The 18,787-nt window shown below is 34.5% G+C and overlaps 1 protein-coding gene across 2 annotated transcripts in view; it reads left to right on the forward strand.

Annotated features, from left to right (window-relative positions):
- SEMA3C (semaphorin 3C) overlaps positions 1 to 10,465 on the forward strand; it is a 180,037-nt gene extending 169,572 nt beyond the window's left edge. For both annotated transcript variants that reach the window (NM_001131434.2, XM_024249261.2), the window contains 3 exon segments: positions 1,707 to 1,774; positions 3,965 to 4,095; positions 7,700 to 10,465. In NM_001131434.2, the coding sequence (NP_001124906.1) occupies positions 1,707 to 1,774; positions 3,965 to 4,095; positions 7,700 to 8,113 (613 nt within the window). In that variant the 3' untranslated portion in view covers positions 8,114 to 10,465.
- Positions 10,466 to 18,787: the final 8,322 nt, after the last annotated feature.

The following is an 18,787-nucleotide window of genomic DNA, read 5'->3' on the forward strand; positions in this document are numbered from 1 at the left end:
TTTTTTCCACTATCAATGACTTTGCGATTAATTTTTCTTTGTAATTTTAATATCCACTGTGTGCTTTTAATATTTCTGTTCTTGCTGAATATTTTTATTTATCTTTAAAAGTATGAAGAAAGACTTAGCATTTAACCCAATTAAGTGATATGCTCACTCATGTATACTTTTCAGTGTTGATAGTAAGCAATCAATTTAGGCTGGTATTCACAATATTTAAAGAGTCACCTTCTTCTGACTTTTAATAATATGTGATGCTCGGAGGATTGCAGCCGCTCTACTTCGACTTCTTAGACTACCTAATACCACTGAAAGTCAGGTACTTAGTGAATCTAAGACTCATGAAATTAAATAATTTGAATACAACTTAGAACTTATTTAAATAATGACCAGTTTGCAAATATTGTATTTTTTTTTCTTTTTTTTTTGAGATGGAGTCTCGCCCTGTGGCCCAGGCTGGAGTGCAGTGGCGTGATCTCAGCTCACCACAACCTCCACCTCCTGGGTTCAAGCGATTCTCCTGCCTCAGCATCCTGAGTAACTGGGACCACCATGCTGCCATACACCACCATGCCCAACTAATTTTTGTATTTTTAGTAGAGACGGGGTTTTACTGTGTTGGCCAAGCTGATCTCAAACTCCTGACCTCATGATCCGCCTGCCTCGGCCTCCCAAAGTGCTGGGATTACAGGCGTGAGCCACCACACCTGGCCCAATGTAACTAAATTTCTGAAATGCTTAAGCTAATAATACATAACAACTAAATGCAAAGGATGAACCTTGACTGGAAGCTGGTTAACTTAAATCCATAAGAGATATTTTGGGAACAACTAGAGAAATTTTAATATAGAATATGCGTTAGATTATGTTGTTAAATATCAATATATTTAGATAATTATGTTGTTATGTTGAAAGATTACTTGTCATTGAAAAATACATGCTAAAGCACTTATGAGTGAAACATTATTGTATCTGTAACTTATTTTCTAAAGGCTTTCATAGGTGTGGATCCACAGTATGTACATGATATATACTTGCATGTGAGAGAGAAAGAAATTAATGTGGCAAAATATAACAATTTGTGAATCTAGGTATACCAGTATTCATTTTACTCATATCTCTACTTTTCTGTAGACTTGAAATTTTCAAAATAAAAAGTTGGGGACAACATGCTTATTCTAGTAAATGAAATTAACTTTTTATTAAATATCCCTATTTTTATCTCTATTGCTTGTTTCAGAAAAGTTTTAATATATCTAGAAACAGAAAACATTGAGTTTTGTAAGAAACAAGTATGTTTATTTAAGACAAGCTATTATAAAAAGGAAAATGCTAGTGAGTTTGTACTTTGGATGTTATTGTTTTAGAAAATTTAGGCTGAATTTCTCTAAACTAAAAATTTACACTATTAATTAGAGAAGGTAGCATTTACTCAGGATATGCATGCGGCAGGAGAGTCATAGCCATTTCATCATGAATGGTAGATGGGAAAATTTGTTCAGATTAAAAAGCAAAGATAAGTACCCCCCCATTATTGATAAATTGTGTAAGAAATGTGAGATAGCTACATCAATCAGGACTCTTTTAAAAAATGTTATGAAAGCTTAGCAATAAAAAGGATGAAAGTTTAAAATTACAGTGTTTTAAGAGTGGTATAATTGGTAGTGATAATTCTCAGTAACTTTTATGTATTTCTGCACTTACAGGAGGAGCCGAAGACAAGATGTGAGACATGGAAACCCACTGACTCAATGCAGAGGATTTAATCTAAAAGGTATTAAAAGTGAGCAATGGCCAATCTCAGTGAACAGTAGCAATGCTCCGTATCACATTTCAGTAAGGGGAAACATTGTCATAGATTCAAGCGTTTCACTTTCAAAAATATTTATTATAACAATTCTGGGTATTTATATAGGGTAATTAAAACTTAAAGGCTTTTTGTATGTATACTGAGAATCATGAAAAACAAATGTCTGGGAACACATATACTTCAAGTATAGTATGTTAGCTGGTAGGTCTTTCACGCAGATTGTAATTACAGATTTTCTTAGCTACTATTTTCTTTCTGAAGAAAACCTATTTTCCATTTTAAGATTTACCACCGAAGAACCCTTAGAACAGCATTTTTTTACTGCAGTAAATATACATAACATAAAATTTACTATTTTAACCATTTTAAAGTTTACAGTTCTATGGCATTAAGCATATTTACATTGTTGTGCAACATACTGCCAGTCACGTCTGGATATTTTTCATCTTCCCCAACTGAAACTGGACCCATTAAATACCACCTAACCATTACCTCTTCCCTCCAGCCCTTAGAAACCACCATTCTACTTCTTTATGAGTTTCTTATGAATTCAACTACTCTAGAAGCCTCATATAGGTGGAATTATACAATATTTGTCCTTTTGTGACTGGCTCATTTCACTTAGCCTGAAGTCTTCAAGGTCCATTTATATTGTAAAATATATTACAATTTTCTTCATGTTTAAGGCTGAATTATATTTTGTCACATGTGCATATATATAATGTGTGTGTTTGTGTGTGCGTATGTACGTATGTATGTAGGTAAGCCACATTTTGTTTATCCATTCATCCATCACTGGACACTTGGTTTGCTTCCATCTTTTGGATATAGTGAGAATCCTGCTATGAACATGGGTGTACTACGGTGCCTGTTGACAATCCTGCCTTGTGTCCTTCAGTTAAACTAATTCCTTTCTTCCCATTCTGACATGGAGTTACCATGTTACAATACTTTTCCTGCCTCAGTCCACCAAATAAAATATTTCCAAACAGACATTCCTTGTGGCTCGCTACGGTGCTACAGATGTGCTGTTTCAAAAATTAACAGTGAGACTCCTATTTCTAATCCTTTTGAGTCTGCGCTTTCCTTTAGTAAAAAATGGCATTCTTTTTACTAACTATTCTAACTGCAAAGAGCAAATTAAGACAGATTTTGCTTACTTGTTCCATATATCTAGTTGAGGGAATAAATTCAAGTTACCGTTTCTCCATTTGCTATTTTATAAAAGTGTATCAGTTCCCATTAATAGTAGTAGTTGTCATAGTGGTAAGAATAATGGCAGTGGAGGTAACATCAAACAAATATTGATGCTGACTTTGTGTCAGAACCTGAGCTAAGTGCTTTTTTATGATTATTTCACTCAGTGCTGAAGAAACCATACTGGAGTCTTATTATTCCTGCTTTATTAGTGAGGATTCTGTCCATGTCTAAGCTACCACCTGGCAATACTACATGTTTTGCCTAATTTAATACTTGCATTGAGAAACCTATGTAAAAATGCTGTAATCCATGTTTTAGAGATGAGTAAAACTAAAGCACGGAGACATCAAGTAACTTGTCTAAGGTTACACAGCCAGTAGTGGTAAGGTCAGGATTTTGCCCTACGTTCCTCTGATTCCAAAGACAGTGTTCTCAACCACTACATTCCACCAAGGCCACAGCTTACTTTCTGCCGTTTCCCAGTGCTTACCTATTTTCTCTATATAACATTGAGTATGGACTTTAGGAATGGGATAAACCTGGCTTCGGTATTGCCTGACACATTCACTAAAGTGTATTTCCTCATAACTCACAGCCTCAGTTGGCTTGGCTGTGAAAAGCTGAGAAAATGTGGCAGGAGTATTGTAATAATTAAGTTAACAAAGCAATATTAAGAACAATCGTTGGTGTAGAGTAATTCTTGAATAAACATGATTTTCTTATCAACATTGCCTTAATTCACAGTCTTTCCTTCCCTTTACACAAACAAAATGGGTAAACAACGTATCCTATTTTGCTTGTTAAATGATTACCACTGCTTTTTGCTGGCTGCCGTAGTTGTTACAATTCTGTGTAAAAATAAATATGCATATAGCATTGTTACAGGAGAATGTGCTCTAAATTCAGTTGTGTTCTTTCTTTCTCTCTTTCTCGCCTTTTATTTTTGCCTGCTAGCATACAGAAATGCAGCTGAAATTGTCCAGTATGGAGTAAAAAATAACACCACTTTTCTGGAGTGTGCCCCCAAGTCTCCGCAGGCATCTATCAAGTGGCTGTTACAGAAAGACAAAGACAGGAGGAAAGAGGTGAGTAAAGCAGCACAGCAGCAATCCATCAGGGCTTCAGAGAGAACATTAAATCACCGTCCCTCGGTGAGGCTCAGATCAAAGGAAAAAGGAAAGGCATATGATCATCTTTTATGTCTTTGGGATGACAAGTGCCACTTTCCTTAAAATCCTTTGTCCTTAAGAATTGATGGGTTAATTAGAAATTCTCTCTGCCTGCTCACCTCTGTAACATGGTGATTGAAACAAGAGCTTGGGTGCTAAGACGGTGGTATTGATGTGAGGAAACGTTCGTAAAAGAAACAAGATGTGTGCAAATCCAGAAGCCAGATTTTCACACAACAGCACCTTTGTGTGATTCACAAGATAAAAGGAGGCTTTTTAAAAAAAAGTTCAATTTTCCTCAGCAAGAAATTACACTGAACTATAACCTTCATGACAAAGAGCGTTTTTCTGCTGTGTGGTAATCTGTTTCCATTGCTTTATTATTCATAACTCTTGTGCTTTGGTTAGGTAATATATGGAATCATTGTTTACGGGACCGTTGTCTTTATTTAGTGATGTGGAAAAAGTCCTCAGATTTTCAAATAAAAAGACACTTACTGAAACTTTTCATGGATTAAAGAGCTGGATTTTTTGAAATAAGGGAGACATTATAAAATGACATAGGGTTATATGTTGTGAATAATGAATTTCACAATATTGATGTCATGTTGTCCTGACAAATGAGAAGATAAAAATATATATGTATATATATAAAGCCTTAGGGAAGTCTAAAATGTACCACCATTTGTTCAGCATAAAGTCTGATGGAGCCAAGAGGGAAGTGGAGCCTTCCGCATTTATGTGTGTTCTTCTGTTGTGGGCAATTTGGTTACTAAATATTCAGTTAATTAAGGGTATGTAGACTGAATACCACCCTAAGCTGTAGAACACAGATACTGCATCAACGTTACTGAAATAAATGTTGGTTTCATATGCAAAAATACTTTCCGACTCTCAGACTTGGCTACCCAAAGATCTTAGGAGCTGTTTAGGAAATTCTGTGTCCCTCATTACTGGAATATTAAACCATAAGTAGATGACTACTTGCAGGAGGAAATTGAATTATGTGGAGGAAAGATGAGCTAGATGGACATCAGAGCCCCATCATTCTTCTAAAGCCTAAGATGCTAACAATACTTTTAGAAAGATTTTAATAATGAAAATTATTTATTTGAGATCTCTTTTCTTTGCTGTAAAATCTGTTATCAAAGAAGTCTTGACATTTCTAGAGTCAAATTAATTTTCAGTTATTTTGAATGGATATGGATTATAATAATTACCTTGCAGAGTAACCTGGGTTAGAAGTCATAATGTGTGATGATGATTACTATACACAAGTGAGTTGTTAGGCCAGGGCAGGAACACAAGGACATGAACAATTCTTCCAGAAAAAGCCTATATGTATGTATGTGAATTGGGTAAGTAATACTCAAACAAGGATCAACTAAAAAGTAATTTTCTTTTATTCAGTAGAAAGTTCAATAGAATAATATATAAGTGAATATAATATCTATGATTTAAAATAAATACATGTTTGAATATCTGCCATATAAATTAATAGTAAAATTTAAAATGGAATGTGTTAAGGATTTATTCTAATAATATTTCCAAAGTTCTGTTTCAGAATGCTCAAGAATATGAAGACTCAGATATTACTATTTTGACTTTTTTTCCAATCTCAAAAACATAAGAATGTAATAATTTAATATTGCAATAACATTAGCTCTAACACAAGTATGAAAGTCTGTTTTGTTCAGAATTTAAGCAGAGCACAAGTTTACTTATTTTTAAACTATTAATATTTTACTAAACTTATTCTGATCCTTTCTATTTTAAGAAAACATGCTTCTCACTCATATTACTGTGTAAACATTAATCATTTTTTAAGTCAGACAAATGATAAAAGCTCACAGAGCAAAGGCAAATAGTTCATACTAAGTAGCATAAAGTGAAAACTGAAAGCCCTCCTCCACTTCAATACTTATTCTCACTTTTAATATCTTTTGAATAATACGAATACTTACTGAATAATACTAATACTTGTGGAATAATACATACTCAGTTTTTATTCCCACTGCCCAGAGTAAGTTTCCCAAGAGTTATATATTTCTCCAAATATGTTCTATAGCTTTCCTCCCCTCCCCCCCCCACACACACACCTCACTTCAATATGAGTACATGTGATTCCAGCTCATATTTCCTGGCTGCATAATATTCCATCGTATGAATATACCTTAAGTGTTTTTTTTCAAAGCCATCTATTTGTTAGGTAATTTCTTGTTTTCCTCTTATCAAAAATACCTGCACACATGTGAGAGGGTATATTCTAGATAAATTCCTAAAATGTAATTGTGCCAAATATTATATACATGTTTAATGGATTTACCATATTGGACTCAAAATATTTTCCCAATTTTGCACAAATAGGATAAAATTTCTTTTTTCTTTAATTTCTGAATGTGTTTGTACACAATTTGTTTTTGAGGAACATTTAAACTTAGTAAAATTAATTAATGTCAAAATTCTGTTTTCTTCCTCCAAGTGATTCTCTCTTTTCTAGTTCTGTTTTATTATCTTTTAATACTGTACTTGCCTTTTTGTACTTTTTTTGTGCACAAACCAATTGATCTTTGATTTATATATTATTAGTAATATCTTGTCCATTTGCACAGAACTTTATCATTTAGGAAAACATTTAACATGCATTATCTAATTTTGATTTTGGTCAAATTTCCTTTTTCTTCAATGAAAGAGTATTCTAGAGTATATATGTCAAAGAACCTCTTACCACTTAGGTTTTTATCTATTCATTGGCAATACTACAGGTGGAACTGTAAGGAAGGTTTCAAGCATTTACTGATACCCAATAAACAATCATTTTTTCCAGTAAAACCTATAAAGTAATTAAATATTAATTCATAGCTTTTTATTACCTTTCCTTGTAAAGTAAAATCACTTAGAGGACTTAAAAGATGATGACATTCCAGCTAATTTTTAGACATTGTTTATTTTGGGATAATTGAAAAACGCCCTTGATAATCTTCAAAATTCTGCTTCTGCTTACTTATTTTTTATTTAGAAGAACATTCATTCATTGAAACAAAATGATAAAATTCACCCTTTAATTGTGGCTTCATGTTTTCACTAGCGAGTATTTTTTATAAATATGAAAGACTAGAACATCAGGATGGAATAGATATTTTAAAGTATCTATGAGTTTCATTTACATATATTGACTGTGATTCCAATTTCAAAGGCAGCCACAATTTTGTGCTTATATATGGAGAAACTTCTATCCAGGGGAAAGCACTTTAAGCTATTTTTGCCGATATGGATAATATCTTCACCCTCTCTTTATTAGATTCAATACCCTGTGACAGTGTGACAAGATCTCCCATGTTTAAAAAAAAAAAAGGCAATGGAACTGACCAAAATTTCGTGTCCACTGAGAAGGATGCTAACTAGTACTCAATACTTTTTCCCCAAATCTGTGAAAATTGAGACTATTCTGTATATGTTGGTCATAATCTAAGGAAATATAATGTTCAGTTTCAGTAACTTTAATGTGTCTCTCTTTTAGGTTAAGCTGAATGAACGAATCATAGCCACTTCACAGGGACTCCTGATCCGCTCTGTTCAGGGTTCTGACCAAGGACTTTATCACTGCATTGCTACAGAAAATAGTTTCAAGCAGACCATAGCCAAGATCAACTTCAAAGTTTTAGATTCAGAAATGGTGGCTGTTGTGACAGACAAATGGTCCCCATGGACCTGGGCCAGCTCTGTGAGGGCTTTACCCTTCCACCCGAAGGACATCATGGGGGCATTCAGCCACTCAGAAATGCAGATGATTAACCAATACTGCAAAGACACTCGGCAGCAACATCAGCAGGGAGATGAATCACAGAAAATGAGAGGGGACTATGGCAAGTTAAAGGCCCTCATCAATAGCCGGAAAAGTAGAAACAGGAGGAATCAGTTGCCAGAGTCATAATATTTTCTTATGTGCGTGTTATGCTTCCATTAACAAATGCTCTGTCTTCAATGATGAAATTTTGAGCAAAGAAACGTGTGCTTTACCAAGGGGAATTACTGAAAAAGGTGATTACTCCTAAAGTGAGTTTTACACGAACTGAAATGAGCATGCATTTTCTTGTATGATAGTGACTAGCACTAGACATGTCATGGTCCTCATGGTGCATATAAATATTTAACTTAACCCAGATTTTATTTATATCTTTATTCACCTTTTCTTCAAAATCGATATGGTGGCTACAAAACTAGAATTGTTGCATCCCTCAATTGAATGAGGGCCATATCCCTGTGGTATTCCTTTCCTGCTTTGGGGCTTTAGAATTCTAATTGTCAGTGATTTTATATATGAAAACGAGTTCCAAATCCCCAGCTTTTACATAGTAAAAGTCATAAATGCATATGACAGAATGGCTATCAAAAGAAATAGAAAAGGAAGAAGGCATTTAAAGTTGTATAAAAACATGAGTTATTCATAAAGAGAAAATGATGAGTTTTTATGGTCCCAATGAAATATGTAGGTTTTTTTTAAGATTGTAAAAATAATCAGCTACTGGTATCTGTCACTGACCTTTGTTTCCTTATTCAGGAAGATAAAAATCAGTAACCTACCCCATGAAGATATTTGGTGGGAGTTATTTCAGTGAAGCAGTTCGGTTTATATTCTTATGTTATCACCTTCCAAACAAAAGCACTTACTTTTTTTGGAAGTTATTTAATTTATTTTAGACTCAAAGAATATAATCTTGCACTATTTAGTTATTACTGTTTGTTCTCTTATTTCCTAGTCTGTGTGGCAAATTAAACAATATAAGAAGGAAAAAATTTGACTTCTAAATAAGGGGTGAAATCATCAAAAAGAAAAATCAAAGTAGAAACTACTAATTTTTTAAGAGGAATTTATAACAAATGTGGATAGTTTTCAACTTCAGTACTCAAGTTCAATAATTCTCCCTTTTATTAAAACCAGTCTCAGATATCATACTGATTTTTAAGTCAACACTATATATTTTATGATCTTTCCAGTGTGATGGCAAGGTGCTTGTTATGTCTAGAAAGTAAGAAAACAATATGAGGAGACATTCTTTCTTTCAAAAGGTAATGGTACATGCGTTCACTGGTCTCTAAGTGTAAATGTAGTAAGTTTTGTGATGAATAAAATAATTATCTCCTAATTGTATGTTTGAATAATTTTATTAGAATAATTTCATTCTGAAATTATTTTCTCCAAATAAAAATTAGATGGAAAAATGTGAAAAAAATTATTCATGTTCTCATATATATTTTAAAAACACTACTTTTGCTTTTTTAGTTACCTTTTAAGACATTTTCATGCTTCCAGGTAAAAACAGATATTGTACCATGTACCTAATCCAAATATCGTATAAACATTTTATTTATAGTTAATAATCTATGATGAAAGTAATTAAAGTAGATTATGGCCTTTTTAAGTATTGCAGTCTAAAGCTTCAAAAACTAAAATCATTGTCAAAATGAATATTATTACTAATCAGAATATCAGAATATGATTCATTATTTAAGTTATGATAAATTATGATAATGTATGAGGAGGCGTCGGTATAGCAAAAATAGTTAAAATGCATGACATAACACCAAACTTCATTTTTAAAAAAATCTGTTGTTCCAAATGTGTATAATTTTAAAGTAATTTCTAAAGCAGTTTATTATAATGGTTTGCCTGCTTAAAAGGTATAATTAAACTTATTTTCTCTTCTACATGACACATAGAAATATGTCAATGTAAAGCCAAAAGCATCTTCTGTGTTTATGGCCAATCTATTCTCAAAGTTAAAAGTAAAATTGTTTTAGAGTCACAGTTCCCTTTGTTTCACATAAGCCCAAACTGATAGACAGTAACGGTGTTTAGTTTTATACTACATTTGTGCTATTTAATTCTTTCTATTTTCACAATTATTAAATTGTGTATACTTTCCTTACTTTTAAAAATGCAGAAATTCTTCATGAACATAACTCTGCTGAATGTAAAAGAAATTTTTTTTTTCAAAAATGCTGTTAATGTATACTACTGGTGGTTGATTGGTTTTATTTTATGTAGCTTGACAATTCAGTGACTTAATATCTATTCCATTTGTATTGTACATAAAATTTTCTAGAAATACACTTTTTTCCAAAGTGTAAGTTTGTGAATAGATTTTAGCATGATGAAACTGTCATAATGGTGAATGTTCAATCTGTGTAAGAAAACAAACTAAATGTAGTTGTCACAGTAAAATTTAATCAGATATTGATGAAATCATTGGCCTGGCAAAATAAAACATGTTGAATTCCCCAATTATGTTTCTAGCTTTTATTTTTAACGTAGGGTTAACTTACTTGTTAGCATGATAGAATCTACTGAATTCATATGATTTTTAAAGATTCCTTTATCCATTTTTTTAAGGTAATACATCTACTATTTCAAAATTTAAATTGCAGAAAAATGCACATGTAAAGCTCTCCCAGTACCAGTAGCCCTTATTTATTTAAGTCCCAACCGAAAAGACATCCAATGTCATCCGTTTTCTGTATATACTTCCAAACAAATACATATTTGTTTTCTCCCTAATATTGTACATTCATTCACATCTAGAGATACTTATTCAGAGTATGTTGTGTCTACATTGGAAAAAATACACAGTTTAGGAATGCATCGTCTTCGGAGCCAGATTGCTTCAATTTGAATCCAAGCTAACTGTCTTATTCTGGGAAAGTTTTACAGTTCTCTCTGCCCTCCTTTCCTATACAAGTTCATACCAGTAAAGCATTAGGACAGAACATTTTACATGGTAAGTATTCAATAAATGTCTTAACATTGCCTTATTTAGAAGGCATCATTTTGCTGGAACAAGAAGGAATGTTTCAGTTGTGTTCTATGGCAAGTTAAATGCCAATGATCTAGGTGGGGAAACTGCAGTCATTAGGTCAGGTAACACCTTATCATGTAAAATGAGCCTTTAATAAATTAGAGGAAAGAAACCACAGGTTAATTCAAAATCCAGTTAACACATTTGAATGGCACACCTATTACAGCTTTCTGCTACCTCTGGGCTTTCAATCTTTAATAATGTCAGTGAAGAAAAAAGAAACCACAAAAATTAAAAGTTGTCTTAACAGGTCTTCCAACTTAACAATTCTGCACTACTCCCTAATTGCTTCATTATTTCTCAGTACCTCCCTTGCTTATATTTCACCTTAACCTGAGTTTTAAAATATTTGATGTGTTTCTTATAATTTTAATGTACTGCTGATTTATGTCTTACCCAAGTGAAAAATTTTTTAAGAAAATGGTAACAGTTTCCTACACGTATTCTGCTAGCTAAAGTCAAGAGAAACATTCAGCTTGTTATGCAGCCTGTTAAAAAGCTTTAGTCTAGACAAAAAAATAAGCAGACTAAGTAAGAAAAAATGTTTATTTAACCAGAGACATTGAGAATTTTATTGAATTCCATGCGTGATGACAAAGCTGCAGATTACTGTGGAATTTTTTTTCTTAAGAGTTTATCCTAGTATCCTTTTAGCCAAGCACCTTTTGCACAGGAATGCAGGCCCCTCTGCAAAATTAAAACCACAACAAATTCTACTGGCATGCATGCCAATTGGTGAAATTCATTGTCAATAAGTTGTTTTTCTTAAGGGACCTCTGGTATACATTTTAATTTTTATGGTTTTGTAACAGTGTTACCTTCATAGTACACAGGTATTGAGAGTTGGAAGAACTAGCTCCAAGATTAAAAAAAAAAATGCCATCTTCATTCTGGTGACTCTAATGTATTTGTCTATTCACCTCATAAAATACTACTTTCCACATAGTTTAAATTGTGTATTTCTCAGGGCTATTATGTTGCCATGCTTGAGTGTTACTTACATAAAGTGCTATTAAAGAATGACATTATAACAAACACATTAAAACTGTTTATGTGAGGTTACCTCTCAACCTCCAAGTACAAAAGCAGGGTGAAGTTCTATTCCTTTAGTGTTTTTTTTTTCCTCTGAATTATGCACAGAAAAGAAAGTCACCCAAAGATTTTATGAGATCATAAACAAAATTATTTCTGCAAGGCAAAATGAATATATGATAGAATTATGAAAAGGTCATTCCTATTGTTTCTCTGGATATTTTTCAATATACATGAGATAAAAGGAATTTCTCACTTTCTTAGGACTTTTCAAAAGAAGAAAAAGAAGTTACATGTTTTAATTTTTCCCTTTATTACTGATTCTGGGGATAAACTATAATCATCTTTACCTCTCTGTCAAATCATGAATAGTCAAACAGAGAAATTAGACCTATAAATTACCTTCTTTTGAGTTGATGTGAACTGGAAGCATTGTAAGCTGTGGTTCTGTATTGACAGCTTGTCTCATGTATAGGAAAAGCAGACCACAGAAAACAATAAAATGAAGGAGACGCTACCCAAGCCACACCAGCCTGGCACATTCAGCGGAATCCCAGTGATGTTTTTATGTACACATATGTGTGTGTATGTGTATATACAGATTACATACCTGCAAATTCACAAACCAGCTATATTCAGTAAATTCATTATTCCAAAATGAGCCCCAATTTCTGCTTCAGGTTCCCATTCCAGCTTCTCTACTTATAAACGATATAAACTGGAAAAGTTATTTAATCCCTCTTGATGAATTGTCACTTTCTCTAAAATTGGAAATAATAATAATATCTATCCCATGTAGTAGCTGTGTCGTGAGAATAAAATAATATATGTGGAGTTCTTCCAGCATATGCTATTATTTTTCAATCAGGAGAGCAAAACCATTTTTTTCATTTGAGCATTTTTCTTTTTCATCAGATTGTATCTACACAGTTCAGTTGATATTTCATGTCATTTATCCATATTGGCATCTATGATAACATCAGTTTTTCTATTTAACTTTGTCACCAGTTAATGAAGGTCTTCTGCTGTCTCTTGTTCCTAATGAAAGCCTGTTCAGGGCAAGTGAGCTTTCCATTATGTCCAAACACGCTTTAGAGGAATAGGAATTTTTCTGCTATTCCTGCACCATTCTGGGAGACAATTTGAGCCTCTCTGGCCTAAAACCACCAAGATACGTCTGTGTTGTTTGCCCCTCGGAGATCTTGTACCTTCCCAGGACACAAACCCAGAAGTGAGGTAGAAACAGAACCCACAAATCCCTGTATGCTTACCATCCACCTCCACCAACTCACTCTTCATTGCCTTGGTTCTCTGGAGCAAGGATTATCCAATGAATATCACCCATGAGCTTGAGAAGATTTCAACCTTTGTCATTCAAGTACTTCAAAGAGAATTTTGAAAAGTTTCGTAGCCACTAAATCATTTTTAAGTTAAAAACTAACTTTCTTATTATATGTGTCAGTAGTTGCAAAGAATATAACTTTCAGTAAAATATGAATTTCAAACTTTAAAAATAACATAGTTACATCTCTTTTTAAATGACAACAATGAAATCAAAGTAGTATAGGAATTTGGTACTCAACATCATATTTTAAAATAATAAAAAAGATCCAATTTTAACAATTTTTTAACAGCCAGAAATTTTATATTATTTCTATTTATTCTTATTCACATTTCTTTTCTACTTGCTTCAAAAATTTTTATCCTGATACAGCAAGTCTTATATTTTAAGGTATTTTATTGATTACTATCATACATATGTACAACAAAAATATGCATATTTAATTCTTATTTAAGAATGTAGGCCAGGCACAGTAGCTCACGCCTGTACTCCCAGCACTTTGGCAGGCTGAGGCAAGTGGATCACCTGAGGTCAGGAGTTCGAGACCAGCCTGGCCAACATGGTGAATCCCCGTCTCTACTAAAAATACAAAAATTAGGCAGGCATGGTGGTGCATGCCTGTAGTCCCAGCTACTCGGGAGGCTGAGGCAGGAGAATCACTTGAACCTGGGAAGCAGATGTTACAATGAGCCGAGATTGCATCACTGCACTCCAACCTGGGCAAGAGCAAGACTCGCTCTCAAAAAAAAAAAAAAAAAAGAAATATAACCCTCTAAGTATTAACATTTTTTTGGAATTAAAATTATAAATCATCACAATTTGACCAAAGGACATAAATATATTCCAAATTTTGAAAATCATTAAAAAGTAAAAATCTTCAACAAAAATACATTTATTTAATAAGATAAATGGAGCTTCTTTCTTTGTCCATTAATTAAATTATTTGTGGATGAAGTTCACTTGAGAGAATGAAACCAAATTCAATGAAAATGCTATTTCTAATTTTGGTAGATATGAAAACCGTAAGCAACTGTACTTACATAATTAAATGGATATGGGAGTTTCATTATAAAGCTGTTGTCCAAATACTTAAGTATCTTTTGAAGGCTATATCTTGCAGCATTATCATCAAATGTTATTTTAATTAATGAGCTGACAATGTGATTAGTTTCTCTTACAATTTTATTCAAAGGAAAGATTTGAAAATCATCATTCTTCTCAATACTTGTACTAATATTTTCATTTGTGCCTTTGTTGGGCTCTCTGGCTCAATGAGGCCATCTCCTTTGGTTTTCCCAGGATAATCCTCTGTTTCTTCTACTTATACAAACTCCCAGCAGCCATTTGCTAACTGAGTTATGTTGGGAAAGTTACTCAACTTCTCTGTGCCTGTTGGGGTCCTCATGTGAAAAATTGGGATAATAATATTATTCCCTTCATATGGTTGTTATGAGGATAAAATCACATTCCTGACACATGATTAAGATATTATTATTAGTTTAATTGGTGCTATTATTACATGCTTTACAAAGCCCCTCAGCTCATCCAGAAGTTCCAGTGACCGTTTGCTATCTTTATTATTGCTCCTATTTCCTCATCCCCCTGGCACTGGCAGGCAGATGATCTGATAATCATTATCAGGACATGAACTTTGTGGGTCTTACTTTTTTTTTTTTTTTTTTTTCCCAAAACCAAGATAAGGCTCTTGACTCCTTCCTCAAGCTGAATTCCTTCTCCATCTGCCTAGAAACCTTGAGGTGACTTCCCTGGAGCTTAGACTTATTCATCCTGGATGTCAGCTGTTATCCTCCACATGAGGAGCTTGGCTTTTCCTAAGACTCCTCGATACCCCATACCATAGCCTCCTGTCAGTTCTATCCTGGCCAGTCCTCAGGCATGGTCAAGCATGTCGAAGTCAATCTGGTAGAGATGCTAACCACCATGCTATGCACCTTTCATCTGCAGCAGTCATGGCACCACCACAAATTCCACCATCATCCTCCTCATAAAGATAGCCATTTAGTGAGCATTTCTATGTAAACACACACACTATACATAATATCTTCTTTCACAGGATCTTCTGAAGTATATATTAATCTATTTTACAAATGAGGGTTGGAAGCATTTGGAGACTTTGCCTGAGTTTAATAACTTCCTACAGGCCAAAAAATGTGAAAAACAAAGAGTCTGGCTACAAATTTTATGCATCTTCTATACTTCATTATCAAGAGTCCCCCTCAGGAACATCTATTAGGAAAGTCAGATCATTTGGACAGATTCTATATACAGCAGCCTTTGAAACAGGATTTCTAGGACTCTAGGTAGCATCTAGCTCAGGCTGTGAAGTCAGAACACCTTGCTTTAGCTTGCTTTCTTAGTACTTCCTAGTTTTGCACGTCTGAGATTATTATCATAATATCAATCTCATGGGACTACTGTCAAGATTGAGATAATCCATGTAAAGTGCTTATGTATATATCTGATACATAATATGAGTATCAGATAAATGTTGGCTGTTTTTATTACCATGCCTCTGATTTTGGAAATATCATTTATTCATGATTTCATCAAATAGTCATTTAGCATTTCCTATGCGCCTGGCAGTATTTCAGTCACTGAAGTCATAGCAGGGAACAAAGTGAAGTCCCTGCTGTTGTAAAGCCTCCTTTCTAGAGGAGAAGAAAATAAAGAAATGAGAAATAAAGATAAAATCCTAAACCCTACAACTGACTAAACAGACGATCTCTTGACCAAAGGGACCCCAGAGTAACCTTGAAAATGAAATTCTCAGTCTTGATGGGATGAGGGTGTTAGGCCCCTCCCTCACTCACTACGATTAGCCTTTCTTCCCTAAGGGCTAAACAGGAACCAACCCTTTTAAGTGACTCCACAACTGATATCAACCAACTACCTGATGCTGCCTCTCTTTTGTTTTGCCTGATTAAGAGACCACAGTCATAGAGTGGTTCTGGTGAAGCTTGCACGGTAAGGGATTTTGTGTCCTCTGCTTCATCTTTGTGTGTGAGAGGGTCGAAAATTCCACCCTTACATCACCATTTTATGAACATGGAGAAGCAGGAAGCTCAACTGCGCATGTGCACCTTTCTCCTTTGATGTATTCGTGACTCCTTCCATAGCTTATTGAATATGTATATTTGGCTGCCTTACTTGGCATAAATTCCTTTTTTTCTTTCCAACTTTTATGTATGTTCAAGGGGTACATGTGCAGGTTTGTTACATGGCTAAATTGTGTGCTGTGGAGATTTGGTGTACAGATAATTTTGATACCCAAGTAATCAGCATAGTACTCTATAGGTCGTTTTTCAATCCTCACCCTCATTCCACCTTCCACTCTCAAATAGACCCCAGTGTCTATTGTTCCCTTATTTGTGTCTATGTTTACTCAATGTTTAGCTCCCACTTATAAATGAGAACATGATTCGATTTTCTGTTCCCATGTTAATTCACTTAGGATAATGACCTCCAGCTCCATCCATGTTGCTACAAAAGCCATGATCTCTTTTTCTACAGCTGCATTGTATTCTGTGGTGTTATGTAACACATTTTCTTTATCCAGTCCACCATCGATAAGCATCTAGGTTGATTCCATTTCTTTGCTATTGTGAATAGAGCTGCGATGAACATATAAGCGCATGTGTCTTTTTGGTCAAATGGTTTATTTTCCTGTGGGCGTATAACCAGTAAGGGATTGCTGGGTCAAACGGTGGTTCTGTTGTAGATTCTTTGAGAAATCTCCTGTGGGATATGATGAGGTTTCTCTTCAAATAGCCTGATCAATCCTTTATTCTTTAATTCATACTACCCCCCACCCCTTTTTCCTTTTTCTATTTTTTGTTCCTTTCTGCCTTTGTTACATGCCCAGACATGCCACAGTACCAGGCATTATCACTATCAGCTCACATTCCTTTCCTTATTTGGAAAGAAGACTAGCTCTCTAGCTCATTGTAGACACCCCGTCCCCTTTTCCCCTCTCTCCCTTACGTGCCCACCTTATCTAAAAAAAAGTTCAAATGTTTAGCCAACCGGAATTAGTTTAGATTGTAAGGCCCGACCCCGGCCATTGGGGAAAGGGTACAGGGGCAGGACTTGCGTCAGGAATAAAGGCTCTCATGCCGCTTGGTTCAGGTGTGCTCTCATGGCAACTGGCCAAGGAGAAGCACCCCTCTGCACAGAAGTATAATTGCTGTGCTAAGAATCCTTTGTTTGAGTGTTCAATTTCCTTAGGATTTTGAGCGTCATTCCCAACATCTCCAAACTGCTTTCACAAGGGGTGAACTAAGTTACATTTCTACCAACAGTGTATAAGCATTCCCTTTTCTCTATAACCTCCCCAGCATCAGTTGTTTTTTGAATTTTTAATAATAGCCATTCTGACTGGTGTGAGATGGTATCTCACTGTGGTTTTGATCAGCATTTCCCTAATGATTAGTGATATTGAGCATTTTTTGTATATCCTTCTTGGCCACATGTATGTCTTCTTTGGAGAAGTGTCTGTTCATGTCCTTTGCCCATTTTTAAATGGGGTTGTTTGGTATTTGCTTGTTGAATTGTTTGGGTTCCTTATAGACTATCGATATTAGACCTATGTTAGATGCATAGTTTGCAAATATTTTCTCCCATTTTGTAGATTGTCTGTTTACAGTGCTGGTAGTTTCTTTTGCTGTGCAGAAGCTCTTTAGTTTAATTAAGTTCCACTTGTCAATTTTTGTTTTTGCTCAGTTGCTTTTGGAGTCTTCATCATGAAGTCTTGCCTGAGCCAATGTCCGAAATGTTATTTCCTAGATTTTCTCCCAGGATCTTTGCAGTTTTAAGTTTTACACTTAAGTCTTTAATCCATCTTGAGTTGATTTTTGTATATGGTAAAAGGTAAAGGTCCAGTAGCCAGTCTCCTGAAATTAGCTACTTGGCATAAATTCCTGTTACCTCTGCCCCTCCATGGAAGTATTTGATTCTGGCTTCTGGCTGGAGGCTATGTTTCCCATCCTTTCAGAATGGACACCCTGCAGGCTGCAACCCTTGGTGAGAAATAAAGTATCCGCTTCTGCTTACCTAAAGTTATAAATTGTATTTTTTCTTTAAGTTAACCGAATCAAACAAATAATTATGTAATCGGTTAGGTTCAGAAAAGTGCTATGAAGAAAATTAAAGAAAGGTAGGGGAATCATGCAAAAATTAGGAAAGAGAGAATTCCAGACAGAGGGACAAGCCAGTAAAAGGCTCCAGGGTAAAAACAATTCTGGCAGATGTGAGAAAAAGAAAAGAAAAGAAAACATGAGTGGCTGGATATAAGTGAGAAAGCAAAGGACATAGAGGAGATGGGATTCAGAAGGTGGAGAAACCAAGTCCCTTGGCCCCT

This window comes from Pongo abelii, chromosome 6 (assembly GCF_028885655.2).
Source record: "Pongo abelii isolate AG06213 chromosome 6, NHGRI_mPonAbe1-v2.0_pri, whole genome shotgun sequence".
Taxonomy (NCBI): domain Eukaryota; kingdom Metazoa; phylum Chordata; class Mammalia; order Primates; family Hominidae; genus Pongo; species Pongo abelii.